Source organism: Prionailurus bengalensis, chromosome X, assembly GCF_016509475.1.
Source record: "Prionailurus bengalensis isolate Pbe53 chromosome X, Fcat_Pben_1.1_paternal_pri, whole genome shotgun sequence".
NCBI classification, from domain to species: Eukaryota; Metazoa; Chordata; class Mammalia; order Carnivora; family Felidae; genus Prionailurus; species Prionailurus bengalensis.
Genome location: NC_057361.1, coordinates 15,804,577 through 15,819,515, shown reverse-complemented (window position 1 = coordinate 15,819,515; position 14,939 = coordinate 15,804,577). Strand labels below are relative to the sequence as shown.

General features: G+C 47.0%; 1 protein-coding gene across 10 annotated transcripts in view; it reads left to right on the top strand.

Annotated features, from left to right (window-relative positions):
* Nucleotides 1–14,939, top strand: part of SH3KBP1 (SH3 domain containing kinase binding protein 1) — a 334,334-nt gene that overhangs the window by 295,350 nt on the left and 24,045 nt on the right. For all 10 annotated transcript variants that reach the window (XM_043570579.1, XM_043570581.1, XM_043570580.1 and 7 more), the window contains one exon: nt 4,242–4,327. In XM_043570579.1, the coding sequence (XP_043426514.1) occupies nt 4,242–4,327 (86 nt within the window). The remainder of the gene's footprint in view (nt 1–4,241; nt 4,328–14,939) is intronic.

Below are 14,939 nucleotides of genomic sequence, written 5' to 3'. Positions count from 1 at the left end.
GATGAGGGGATCCTAAGCTTCCTGTCCGAATACAGCTGGCGCATTAACATCTGGGGACAGGTCGCTCACGGCTGGTGGCTCCTCTTTCTTCAGGTGGTGTGTCATGCCTTGGACCTCTCAGTCTCGGATTTGTGACGTCACAGGCCCCCACCTGGTTCCCGGATGAGTTCCAGGTGTGGTCACAGGTGATCACAGGGGCACCTGTGGTCAGGGAGGTCCTTAAAGGAGAGTTTGCAGGCAAGGGTCAGGCAATGTCACCTTTTACCTTGACATTACTGTTGGGGAGAAAGGAGAGAGAACATAAGCTGCCTGACTTGTAGGAGTCTCTGATATTAAAAGTGAACTTTAAAAACACATAAACCTTAAAAGGGAAAATTGACCTATAGTCTTACCCCAGCGACTGCTGTTAACAGCGACTGCTGTTTCTCTCCCATCTTTTTCCCTATGTATGATTTGGTGTGTTTTTCATTGGTTTTACATAGTTAGGATCATGCTGAATGTCATACAGCGTTGGGGGAAAAATTGCATCTATTGTGCAAATACATAATGCATTCCCATTTCAGAACAAAGGCAGATGTTCATTAATTCCACAAGTGTTTTTGAGCCCCTGCCGTATACCAGGTGCTGAGCTGGGTGCTAGAAATCACCCATTACACTACCCAGGAATAATCACTGCAAATAATCTTCCAATCTTAAAAGGAATAATCCCTCTTCCTGATACATAAGAAGGGTGTGTGTGTGTGTGTGTGTGTGTGTGTGTGTGTGTCTGTGCGCACATGTGCGCATGGAGGGGTAGGTCATTTGTAACTGGCTTCTGTCCTTTGCCATCATAGCATCAGTATTTGTCCTTCTTGTCATAAAGGTTTATAAATGTAATTTTCATGGCCATCAAATAGAGGTTACTCACCTGTTCCCCTCTTGATGAAAGCACCAGGTTGCAGTTTTTCTTTGTTACAATTAACACTGCGGTAAACATATTGATCTGCAAAACCCACTTGGGTGTTTCACACTATTTCTTTAGCATAGCCTCCCAGAACTGGCCCGAAGCAGATGATCATTTTAAATGCTATTGATATATACCCTATTCTTAGAAATTACTCCTTTTTACCCTGAATCATTTCCGAAAGGCTTTGTGGTAACTGTCCAAAATACATATACAAGAATAAAATAGTTGAGAGTGACAGTAAGGGGGAAAATAAAGGTAGAAAAGTAATAGAGCCCCAGATAAGACGAGCACAGTAATGAGCAGTAGGGTTCTCTACAGTCCTCAGCATAGGCTCACATTCGACTGGAAGCTTCGAGCTGTCAAAGAGGGAAGTGGCTGCTTCAAGATTCATAGTTCCCAAAATGTATGAATAAACCACATGTTCAGAAGCAGCCGAGCTGAGCTGTTCAGAGGTACAGATCATTAACTGCTGCATAAAGTTCCTTCTACCACCAACACCGCCTCGAATTCTCTCCCCAGCCACCTGCCAGGGTGTGTCACCTCAAACCATCTTTTCCCTTAATGCAAAAAAAAAAAAAAGTCCCAGTGGAATTAACTGGACTTTTGTTGCCTGTGTGACCTTTCTCCCTGGACAGAACATGTGTTCTCGTAGGTTTAGGTCCTCGGCCTGTTCCCAAAAGGACAGGAGTGTCTGGCTCTGAGTACGGTTTGAGTTGTGCTAGTTTGGAGAGTGACAGCACCAAATCATTCTGGCTCCATAGCTATGAAGCACTGAGATTAGGAGCCCTTAAGAACTTTAACAAATGAAAATGCTTTCCCGCTAGGGCTCCTGGGTGGCTCAGCCGGCTAAGCGTCTGACTCTTGATATCCGCTCAGGTTGTGATCCCCATGCTGAGTGGAGCCTGCCTGGGATTCTCTCTCTCCCTCCTTGAGTGCACATACTCTCTCTCTCTCAAAATAAATAAATGAACTTTAAAGAAAAGAAGAAAATGCTTTCCTATTAATAATTCTGCATTTCCAAAACATTTCGTTCGGAAGATTACATTCCAATTAGAAGCCACTGGGGCCCTGCCAATAAAATGTTTTGCAATAAATTTCCTCGGGGCACCTGGGTGGCTTAGTTGGTTAAAGCATCTGAGTCTTGATTTTAGCTCAGGTTGGTCTTCATTTGGGCCCAGGTTGGTGGTGAGATCCAGCCTACGTTGGGCTCCGTGCTGGGCGTAGAACCTGCTTAAGATTCTCTCTCTATTCCTCTCCCTCTGCCCCTCCCTGCTGCTCAAGGGCTCTCTGTCTCTCTCTCAAAAAAAACAAGGAAAATTCCCTCAATCTCAGCACTCCTGTTGGCTTGGGGCCTGTCAGAGAGAATGTGCCCTGTGGGGCCTGAGCTTTGGTGGGGGGGGGGGGGATGGAGAGGAGGTCTGCTATGGACACCTGCCCTTGGGGCCCCCACAGTCCTAGGAGGTGGGGCTGAGGTGGGCAATGAAGGCTGTGCTGTGCAGCTCAAGCTGCTTCCTCCTTCCAAGTACAGTAGTCCATGCTCTCCTTGAACTTTTACTTCGGCCGAGCCCTGAGAAGCCCAGAAAGTCTCAAAATGCACACACACGGTTTTAGAGCTGTGTTTTCTCTTGGGAGAGGCCAGGCCACTTGGCTCAGCCTTGTTTCCCTGGAGTTCATACCTATGCTGGTCTGCCCTTGAGGATGCTTGAGGTTACACTTGAGGTTGTGAGTCAGTCTTGTTCGTTCGGGAACTGACGGGGGCTTACCTCCTTCTGCTGGGCCTTCTCCACCATCACGAGGATACGTGGGTCATGCTGAATGCTAGCTACTACCACAGCCCCTTCTTGAGTGAAGAAACCCAGGTATCAGCCCTGTCAAGTCCCATCCTTGCCCCCAGGTTTATAGGTCCCCTGCCTCAGCGGTCCTTCTATCCCCCATTACCTCCAGGATGAACAGAACCCTCTAGTACTCAGCCCAGCAACATGACCCTTTCCAACCTTTCTGCTCTCACTGCTTTGGGGACCTCAGGCTTTAGCCCTGGGTCCTCTGGCCACACTGGACACTCCCACCTACCCTGGGGTCCTTGCTTCATCCTGCCTCTTACTGATATGTTCTCTCTCCTTTTTCCTCCAAGGCCCAGCTGGAATGCCACCTCCTCTGTGTGCCGTGGGCCCCACCATGCAGTCCCCTGCTCTGACCCAGTCCTTTCTTCTCACGGGACTGTGGTGTGCCTGTCACTTACATAGCCTGTGCCATGTGGGCCTGTGCTCATGTGTCCGCCTCTTTCTCCCATTTGGACTGTGAGCCCCTCCAGAGTAGGAACCACCTGGCTTGGCCTTCTCAACACCCCCTGCATGATAGGTATTTGACAAGCGCTCCTTGAGTAAGTCTGTTACTCATCGTGTGGTTTGGCTTCAGGCCATGATGACTGCCAAGAGCCATGAGATGGCCCATTTCTGTTAGTTTCCCAGAACAACTGCTTGGCTTCTCCCCCTCATTTTATGGGTGAGGATCTTTCCCCGTTTCACTGCCATCACAGACTTTGGGTAATCTCATTCAGGGCTCATCCCCCTGAAAGGGTCTAGAGAACTGCCCTTTTGGAGGAAGTTGGAGGAACCTTCTGTTCATGCACGAGTAGGCTATCTCTCTCATCCTCTTACAGGCGTCTTCCTGTTCCTAAGGGCTGTTCCTAGCCCAGATACAGAAGGAAGTCACTCGTGTCCCAATGGGCACGGGGGCACCCACCCAAGGGCTGTCTAATTTTACAGGCCTGTGCCCCATTGCCAGCTTGCAGCTGCCAGATCTTTAACTCAACCCCCTGTGCCTGTCAACAGCTTGGCTGATGCCTCAGCCTCAGGCCAGAAAACCTTTTTCTCAAGGTTAAAAGTAGCCGACCTTTGACTAGCAGCATTGGCTAAATTCCTTACTCCTTAAAAGGGAAGCTCCCAGTTATCATTTGCTGGTGCTTATTTGGCCACGGGGCGGGAGCAGGCCCTACGTTGTACCCTGTGTACCAGCAGGAGGGTTTGTGGCTGAAGGTATATTGCTGAACAGTCATTATTAAAATAGCCACCTCTGAAAATGTGTGCCGGAGAGGTGGGCATCTAGTCTGTCGGCCGGTTTCACCAAGGCCCATGTGTTTGGATAGCTCGTTGACTCCCACTGGCTCCCCCATAGGCGACAGAGCCACCTGCCCCGCGCACGGCATGCTCCTTAACGCATGTGCAGCAAGAAAGCTGACAAAACAACAAGGACACACACCAACGATTAAATGCCTGGACTTGTGTTTTTAATGTAGGGGTGACGGTCCAAAGATTGACTTGGTGGGCAGTTCGATATCCGGCATCCTGGACAAGGATCTCTCGGACCGCAGCAATGACATTGGTGAGTAAGGAGAGCGTTCTGGCTTCTGTTTGCACAATTGTAAAAGAGCTGCGGAGTGCGACTTGCCCCTTCAGGCAGCCTGAGGACTAACACAGCTATTTCAATGGAAGGCTCATAGCCCTCGGCTGGTTTTAGATGTTCCAGGTTTATAAAGAAGGGGAAGCGATGATGGAAAAGTGACGAAGAGACCTTTTGTAAAAGTGGGCATTCGCACTTTTATTCATACTCTCTGGTGGTTTATGTGTTTAGTGTATAAAGGCGAATGGGTGAAAATGCAGAATGGCAGAGTTCATTGTAGTCACAACACTAAATGTTTTGAATTTGAATTTCAGATGAGCTTTGGTGTCATAATGGCCACTTAGTTAAAAACACGAGTGAGTTTTCCAAAGGTCGAGGTACCACTGTGTGATAGAGGGCAAGGTAGCTAGAGTCTCTGTGGGTAATCGAGTCGGAGGGTCTGTTGGGGACGTGCATGCATGGATGGTGTGAGGTCGCATGTGTGCTGGTCGAGGCCACCATTGGTCTGACTTGGGTGACAGCCCTTTTGAGAAGTCTAGATTCAGGGACTAATTTTTTTTTTAACTTTACATTTTGTCTTTGCACCTATCATGGCCACAGTATTCAACAGAATAGGACTGTATTTTGGAATTTGCCTTTTTTAATTAAACTCTTTTATTTTGAAATGATTCTAGGTTTCTGTGCGGTCCTAAGAAGTAATACAGAGACAACCGCATACCCTCTACCCGTTTTCTCTCAAGGGTAACATCATAATGAAACTGTAGCGCAAGATCACAGCCAGGATATTGACACTGACACGTCCCCTGGGTTCTGCGGGTTTACTAGTGCTTGTGTGTTTTTAGTTTTTTGCGGTTTTGTCATGTGTGTAGATTTGTGTATCTACCATACAGTCAAGATACAGAATATTCCATCACTACCAGGATCCCCCGTGTCACCCTTTTATGACCACACCCACCTCCCTCCTGCCCCCACCCCTTCCCTAACCCTTGGCAGCCGCTCTCAGGGACAGATTTGACATGGACGACTTCCAGCATCTTTTCAATTGGCTGCTCAATTTAGAAACAAGTGTGTGACTCTTGGCCGGCCTCGTAAGAGGCCCTGGAGTGCCTGTCGTGAGCATTGTCGTCACCCGGGGTCACTCCTCTTCGGGGTACTGTTTTCTTCCAAACCTGCTAATAGAGTTGCATCTTTGCAACTGCCGGCTTGTGGTCTATGGTCAGATCTTGGAAAGGCTTGGTGGTAGGATGTGTCTTTGTGACCATAAACACCAAAAATACTTGCTCTGTCTCCAGAGACCGTTTCCCATCCTGAGCCTTTGAGAAGCCCAGTCAGGAGGCATGACCAAGGGCTTCTGACAGCTTGGGCGGATGGAGTAATAATAGAAATGCTGGCCTGCCGGAGCTTTCGACCTGGTTAAAGGGCAGAGCAGAGCAGCGATTGGCTGTGAATGAGAAGGGATCCTCAGACTGAGCCTGACGAAAGTTCTGGTCTTGTCCCTGTGGTTTAGCATTTGGGCCCCATTTTAAGGCAGGATGGCCAGTTGGTGAAGAGGCGGAGAAGGTCGTGGGGGTCCTCCCACAGGAAGAGAGGTGTTCTCCATCCTCCAAGGCTGTGCCTTGCTTGTGAAGAGCCTTGGCCTTTGGCCCTTGTTTTCTTGGGGTCTGGCGATGACTCAGATGGCTATCACCAAAATAGGAGTTTTGGATTTCTCAGTCTGACAAGCTAGTTTGGAAATGTTGGGAAATTGATCGAAGTGGGCTGATCTATGAAAGCTCTTCATACGTGGAAGCTGAGCACAAGTTGTGTCTATTTCGGAGCCCAGAGAGAGATGCTGAGGTTTAGTTTGCTCTCATTTTACCAAGAAGACCTTAATCCCAGAGGAATGTGATTCCTCCAGCACATAAGGTAATGCATGTATTATTTGCATTGCAAGAAACCATGGTTGGTGGCCACATAATTAGCCACTAAATACTTGAGTGTCTACTCAAGGGCAAGGCTGAATGGATACCAAGGCCCTCACACACAAGCCCCGCCTTCCAGCAGCTTTGGGTCTGTTTGGGCCACCAGGACGGCAGATGGAAAGTGAGGTGACCCCGATGGTCTGACTGACCACTGAGTGGTAGAAAGTAATGCTGATCAGAGTTATGGGTGCTCCTTGGTGCCCAGGCTCCGTGAGGGGGACAGACTTATCTGGATCTAGAAGGTGAATTCACTGAGACAGAGGCAGAGGCAGGCAGGGAATCCCGTGGGGACTGCCGACACCCGAGCACAGATCAGCCTGGCTGCACTAGAGGCTCTATGCTGGCATGGAGGGGGAGCTGCCCTGGGGAAGGAGGTCTGGGCGGGATCCGGTTGGACAGGGATGGATTTGTAATTTCATCTGTAGGCAGTGGGTTGACACTGAAGTGGCATGATCAGGTCTAAGCCATTAGATAATAACTGATGGAGCTCTGTGGGACCAATCCAATGAAGGAAAGACTGCAGTCAAGGAGTCAGGTTATTTGATAGTTTGGGGGGGAGGCAGTTAAGAGAGCCCGAGCCGAGCTGCACAACAGGATTGTGAAAGAAGGCAAAGATGTGGAAGCAGCATTGCAAAAGAATTATTGCCAGACCTCAGTAACAGAATGGATTTGGGAGCAGGGAGGAGAATAGTTTGTCAGCTGTGAGGTTGTAGGGTTGGGGGACAAATGACTTGGGTAGAAATAAGCACGTCCGGAGGAGGAACCGGTTTGGGGGGAAATGTGGATTTATTTAAGCGTGTTAACTCTGAGATTTGGTCGGACGTCCCCATGTGGGTGCTGGAGGAGGCGGAAGCTGGAGGGCCGAGGCCGGGGAGGGCCGAGGCTGCAGAGGCCAGCCGGGATTGCGGGTAGAGATTAGGGCCTTCCTGGGGACGGAACACAGAGTGCACAGCGCTGCCTCCGGGCTGGGAAACCTTCCGTGATTTCCTTCAGACTCTCTGAGCTTCAGCTTCTTTATTTGTGAAGAAAACTAACATCTCTCCCAGCTTCCTCGCCTTGTCCTCCCGAGTTCTGCAAAATCACTTGGTGGGCTGCAAAATGATAGAAATGCTTATCAGTGATGCTGTCGTCTACTGAGAAGGCATAGTTAAGTCAGGAAGAGGATGTCCTTAGCATGAGAAAAGAGGAAGAGGGACCCAGAGCTTGAAGACCAAACCCCGCACAACGTCCACATCTAAGGGAAAAGCACATCTGGCAACATCCCGGAGGCCAAGGGAGGAGAGGATTTTAAGCAGAATGTCTTTAGGCCCAAATGCGCAAATGCTCTTGCAGGCGGGTCGGTCAAGGAGAAGAGGACATTGCAGAGGGGCCGGCTCCTTTCAGGGCCGCTTTGTAGCTCTGCTTTTGTAGCATTTGTTCGTTGCTTTGAATCGAGAAGGAAATTATTGGTACCAGAATGTTTTGTTAGTCACTCAAACAATCGAAGCTGTCCAAACGTGGGCTGCAGTGAATAGCCAAATACAGCCCTGAAAGGCATTAGAAATCATCAGTGTTAGCTATAAATAAATCTGTTTCCTCTTAATAAAGCTATAATTTTAAATTATTATAATATTGAATTAGAGAACATGACTTTTTCAGATCTCGCGTGGGCAGCCACCAGCATCTGTCAGCCCATAATAATTTAGAATTAAATCAGTTGGTCCAAAACGAAGTTGTTGATGTCAGTCAGATATTGTGTATCAGACTACACGGCCGTATTTCAAGTAACATAATAGGAAATGTGGATGAGCTCCAATGCAGGCCTGTGCATGAATAGAAATGAAAATTAAATTGTCCACTTTTCTCTTGCTGACGGGAGAGTCTCTGTTCCGATCGAATGGGAGATTATAGGCCGCGAAGTCAAGTGCCCTAACATTTACTTTTATTATGCCGTGTGTGGTAGTTCCCACGGCATGGCAGGAGTTATTATTACACTGCGGTACTGTGGAGATTTTCCGTCTCTTTCCCACTAAAGCACGTAGCAACGGGCCCCCAGGTGGGAAGCAACCTAGGAACTAAGCCATCTAGTTCCAACTAATTGACTTAGAAACAGCCCTTCTCATTTCTCCTCTGTCACTTGCCTTCGTTGACCATTGTTCTCCATTCTGTTTGAATCTCATTACACTTGTCCCACGTCTATCTCGTCACCCCCTCTTCACATCGGGGAGCTGGGACTTGCCCCTTCGTCTTTTCAGCCCGATCCACAGACACACTTGACGTCGCAGTCCGCTTGGGGGCCACGTGTTGCTAGCTTTAAAGCTGATGGACTCAGGACGAGGAACTGGTTTGGAAGGTAGGAGTCCAACTTCCTCTTGTCCTCCGATCCCTCTCGGATGCCTCCTGGCGTGTGGGTCATTTGGACCAAGGAATGCAGAAGCACTTCCCTGCTGACACCCTGGGAATGCTATTAGGTGCTAGTTGATTTGGGATGCTGGCAAGGTTCTGAAACTGGATTGTGGTGATGGTTACACAACTCCGTAAACTGCCTAAAAATTAAGTTGTATGCTTAACATGGGTGAATTCTATGGGATGCAAATGGTACTTCAACAAAGGTGTTAAAAGCAGCTCTGGCTCCTATCCAGGGACACGGGTCACACTTGCGCGCCAGTTTATACCAGAGCTATGTGAGAAGCAATATGCACGTCTCCAGTGTGATGACAAAAAGCAGAAGAGATTGGGCTTAGTAGAGTCACGTGCTTTACACCAAGGAAGTGAAACATCTGGAGCTTCGGGTGGATGGATCTTGAACCTAGTCAGTCCCCTGAGCAGTTTCGGTGTCCTCCCCACACTTTGGGATGCTCGGCGTTGACTCCCGTTCATTCAGGAGAGGCTGTATGCTGGACATCTCCGTGCAGTGCTCCCCACCTCTCACCTAAGACTCTTAGGGCTCACAGCCTAGGTTTGCGCTGAGCAAACGCAGTCAAGCTGGCAGTCAGCACGGGTTTCAAAATCATTTCACGGTCTTACAGGAGGTGGCCTGATGGCAAAGCCTTGTCCTTCTCGGCACTTCCAAGAGTCCAGTCCCAGATGTAAACTGAGGATGTCTGCTGACAGATGTTCACAGTTATAAACATAAGGCCACACCCAAACCCAGGCGCTTGCCTGTGCCTATTCAGCCCCCATCAGGGCAGTCCTGGCCTTTGGTGGTCTGTTGGGTTGGCTGCATTCATGCTTCGTTTTGAGGCGTTCCACAAATCTCTTTTTTTCCCTGTTTTTTTAATTTAAACTTCAGTTAACATACAGCGCAATGTTGGCTTCAGGAGTAGAATTCAGTGATTCATCACTTACATACAACACCCGGTGCTCATCCTTAATACCCATTACCTAGTTAGCCCATCATCCTACCCACCTCCCTCCATCAAACCTCAGTTCTCTATTGTTAAGAGGCTCTTGTGGTATGTTTCCCTCTCTCCTCTGCCTGCCGTGCGTTCATCTGCTTTGTTTCTTAAATTCCACAAACCTCTTTTACTCCATCACATCCAATAAACACAAAAGCGATAAACATTCACAGTGCCAGGAGAAGGCTCATGAATGCTATAGAAACAGGTGGAGGTTAAACAAATCAAAGCGGGGGATGATGATAAATTGTGGCTTAACTTCATGGGAGTGACATGTTTTGTGGTGTGAATGATTCTAAAACACAGAGTGAGCAAGCAGTGCCTTCCTGCCTGAGCCACGTACAGCCATCGGCCCACAGCAGGGAAAGTAACTGATGGGTAAGATGAGCAGAGGGACGTTTGGGTGTTTAACAAGCGTGTTCAAATGACTCTTGGCTTGGAGAGGGTCACAGTGCTGCTACCTGTGTGACCTGTGACCAGCCCCAGAAGCTCACCTGTGCACAGAGACAGCATGAACAGCCCTGGTATTTTGGTCGCTTTCCTCCATCTTCAGAGCCCCTGCGGCCTTCCTTCACCCCAATGCTTGAGTGTCTCCACTTTTGTGACATGCTGAGACTATTTGCAGGTTTAAGAATGCAAATGCAGAGGGGCACCCATGGGTCCAAAGTAGTCTATACTCAGCAAAGAGACTCACACACTAACATTTGCCACTTCCGCAGTGTGCTCAACTGAGGCCTCTGTGCTGTGAGTGAATGTGGAAGCAAGAAGGAACAGGTGACGTCCAGTCTCGGATTGCACATGGCATTTATTTGGCCTGCAGTGCCCTCCTCCCACGGGCCGTGGGCTCACAGATTGGCAGAGCCCGGTTATGGCTTCCGTTCGACTTGTAAATATCCAGAGGGATATGCGACCTGCCGGAAAACCAGGTTCAAGTACCCCTTACGCTAGAAGCATTAGAGACAAACTACACCTTATTAAGCAGGAAAGTTGAGTTCTCACACTCCTTCTCTTCGCCATAGGTCCTTGTTAAGGCATGATGTGGACATCTCAGCCCACTTGGCCTCCCACTACCTTGGATTCATTAAATGAGAAAAGCGATGAGTGCTTCGGGGTGAGGTTGTGGGTCCTGTTAGAGGGTAATCGGATCTGGTGGTGACAAGCTAAGGATGAGGTGTCAGTGAACAGGGAGCCCTGATTTAGAGCCGGAGGAGACTCTTTATTTAGCTTCGCAGTGACCTGCAGCCGCGCTCCCCACCTCCCCAGGCCTGAGTCATCTCTCCCTGAGGTTGTTCATATTTTGGAATTCAGACTCACACACACAGAAAAGGCTTTTAATTCGAGGGACTGCTGACTTTTATTTTACTAATTAAGGACATTTTAAAAAGCAAATGCCATCATCGCCTGGTAGAAATAATCTCTGAGTTTAAAAATTGGATAGATTTAGCTTCCTGGGAGACTCACAATGTTGACCTTCTTTTTGTTGGCACCTTATAGACCGGCGATAGCCTTGTCATGGGTGGGCACCGCCTCCTGGGCGCCTTCTGAAAATCCCAAATCCAGCACATATGTGCAGAAAAGAGGGTCAGGGGAGAGGAGAAATGTCGAGGGCAAACAGAAGACTGCAGAAAGAGGCAGGTGTTGAAGCGTGGGTGAAAACTCACTGGCTCAGAAATGTACGATTAGCAGATTAATTTTTTTATAGAGATACCGTTACTTGTGATTTTTTTTTTAAATCACTCATGGAATTTTTTAAAATAAAAGGGCTTTAAATGCTTTGTACCTCTCTCCTCTTCCCTCCCCCAAGGCTGGAGAAAGGGGGCCTCCAGTTCTAGAGGGACGCCTGTCTCTCCCAGTATGGTAAGAGGATCCCTGTGCTTCGGATGGGTCTTTTCTTTCCTCTTCGAGTTTTTTACTCGGCGCTTAATTTTAGATTCCGTGTAACTCCAGGCATTCGGATGTTATTTCACACACAAAATGTTTCTTTTATGAGTGTTGAGAGCTCTTTTCTCTAAGTAAGGTGCCGTTGAATAAGATGAAACGCCCTGTTCCTCTGCTTCCTAAAAGGAAACGTGCCCTCTGAACGCACGCTCCATTGCAACAGGCCCTCTGGCCTTTGGGTCCTGAGGTTTTGGTTGTTGTTGTTGTTGTTGTTGTTTTTTAATTTTTATTTGGGTGTAGTTAACACAATATTACATTAGCTTCAGGTGTGGATCCTGTTTCCATCTTTAAACCAGGGGCTTGGAGGAAATGATCAAAGGGGCCCCGTTCAGTCTCACAGGCTTGTCTCTCTGGCTCCATTTCTTTTAGCTGAGATTTTGGGACGTAGAGAAAGAAAACTGCTCTTTTGGTAGCCTCTGAATCGTCCCTAAGATTGAATGGCTTGTTCTTCTGGGGCACCTGGGTAGCTCAGTCGGTTAAGTGTCCAGCTCTTGATTTGGGCTCAGATCATGATCTCCCAGTTTGTGGGATCGAGCCCCGCCTCAGCCAGCAAGGAGCCTGCTTGGGATTCTCTCTCCTCCTCTCTCTCTGCCCCTCCCCCGCTTGCATTTTCTCTCTAAATAAATAAATAAATGAATGAATAAAACAGCTTATTCTTTGTCTCTTTACCACAATTCCTTCCATTCTATTTGTTCCTTTAACCTAGAATTGCTAATTTGGCCCTTTCTGAGGTCTAACCTAGGGTTTTCTTTGGCCTGAAGATTTTTGCTTATAAAAGATTTGCTGGCCAAGTAGAAGTTTAAGTAATTAACAATTGTGGGCATAACAGTTATGGCATTACTTTTTATAAAGGTTTTAAAAGTATTCACTTCTTAAAAATGCATCATGATTTTTGTCACCCAGATCTTACAGGAAAATGTAAATGGGGGTAGGATGTTTGCCATCCCAAATAAGTTTGAGTCACAGAGTCAAGCCTTATGTAGAGATAAGATAATCGCACAGAGTTACTGAGGAAAGCATGGGGTGTGTCCGAGAAATCATGGGTTCTCAGGTAGGCACACTTGGATTTGGATTCTAGCTCCTCTCTCTTCTTCCTGACAGGGTTAGTAATGCCCACCTGCCTCAGAGGGTTGTTGTAACACCGAGACCTAGAGGTGTGGAGTGGCAGACACAAAACAGGCGCTGTTTCAGGGGTAGGTGGTGTAGCTGTGGTTCAGAGAGTGGCGAAGAACGAGGCCTCAACCTGCGTTCTCACCATGACTGCTGCTATTAGAAAGGAGGAAAGTTCTTGAACACATAACATAGATCAGCTGACTGAAATTTCCATAGCCGCATCTGAAATCACTTCATACATGATCTACTCGGTTGTATTTTTATTTTCAAGAGCTCTCCCCACCCCCAATTGCAAAGGGAATAGGTACTTAAAAATAGGGGGGCGGGGAAGAACGCAGGAAGTTAGAAAGTGAAAGTCACCTTTGTGTCTCAGCCTCTCTTTGAGATAACCACTCTTAATTTGTTGTACACACTTTTGGAAGTCTTTCCATTAATGGGTAGATGGACGGACTTTTTCAAACGTGAGCGTTGTATGCGCTGTTCTGGTCTACAGTGTTTTTTTGTAACAAATAATGTATGTTTGATATCTCACCACATAAGTCACATAGGTCAACCATAGACTTTTAACGGCAATGTGATATTCCATGGTATGATTCTACCATACCCAGTTCACCCAGAGCAGTGCTGCAAAGAGCAGCCTAGGACAGTGATCTATAGACAGGGCTCGCTGCACCTTGGGAGGCCACGGAGACTCCTGGGCCTCCCAGGAGGCGATGGATAGTGTCTCATTTCATAGGTGCTCTTTCTTCAAACTCCTCTCCTAAGAGCCCCGCTGGATGCTGCTCCTCCCTCTCTTCCCCCTTCCCCAGTCACCTGCTCCCACCTTACACAGCCTAGCCAATCTCTTGCCCACTCCGTGGGTGTACAAACCCCTGGTGCAAACTGAGAGACACTTCCAAGATGGGTGTTGGACTTGAGAAATTGAGTGACTTTATTGACCGGACAAAAAATCCATTGACAAGTTGGTTGGTTTCTAATTCTTTGTGTCAACAAAATTGAAGGAGGCACCCACTGAGTTGTTCACTGATAGATTGTTAAAAATAGTTCTTGGTGATGCTAGACCACCGTCTGATTTTTGCCACATACCTTGGAAAGAGTTCAAAGAATTGAGTGACATGGTGATAACAAAATTCTTTCCATTCCCATATACTTCTGTTTGTGTGAACAGAGTTTTTTGGCACTTACGTCTATAAAATAAAAGATAGGAATAGAATCGATACCAAACCATGTCATTCTTATGGTAAGTTATAATCATGCACATGTGCATGAAGTTATCTGGGGGGAAAGCCCAATAAGATTCTACTCTTTTATGCTCACAGATTATTAAAATGTGTGGTATGTGTGCTTACATGTGTTTTGATCATTTGCTACTAATAATTGTCATGGTAACTCCTTCCAGGAGAAAAATAATTTTTCCCCTTAGAACCTTATGATTTCAGGAAATTCAGAAATCACAAATTTCAATTTGTATACATGTTTTTATAACAAAAAGATAATTAACAGAAGGCAAAGTTAACAAAATCGTAAAACTAGGTTACATTAGAGTAAAATCCAGCATTATGATGGAAATATGAATTCAGAGAGGGAAAAGGGTGGTGCAGCCTTTCCAAGTGCTAAAGAAAAGTTTAGTCCTGATTTTTTTTAATTTTTTTTCAATGTTTATTTATTTTTGAGAGGGAGAGACAGAGCACGAGTCGGGGAGGAACAGAGAGAGAGCTGGACACAGAATCCAAAGCAGGCTCCAGGCTCTGAGCTGTCAGCACAAAGCTGGACACAGGGCTCAAACTCATGAACTGTGAGATCATGACCTGAGCCAAAGTCGGACGTTTAACCGACTGAGCCACCCAGGCGCCCCAGCTTATTCCTGATTTTTTAATATGGACGGCAGTGGTTGTTAGGTTACTGTGGTATTCAAATAGATGTTGAATGTGTTTAAGAGAGTAATATAATAGTCACATTTTAAAATATCAATATTTAGAATATAGCAGAAATGATATCTTTTGTGACAATAACTTATGAAAAATTTTAGATGTCACCTTAAGATGTGTAAAGGGGCACGTGGGTTTTCAAAATTATTTTAGGAGACACTCTGGAAAAACAGCTTTAAGACCACTGGCCTTACATTCTAGGCTTACATAAACATTTCTCTGGATCCGTTTCTAGAAGTGAAATATCTGAAAGTGTATGCATTTACATTTCATGATA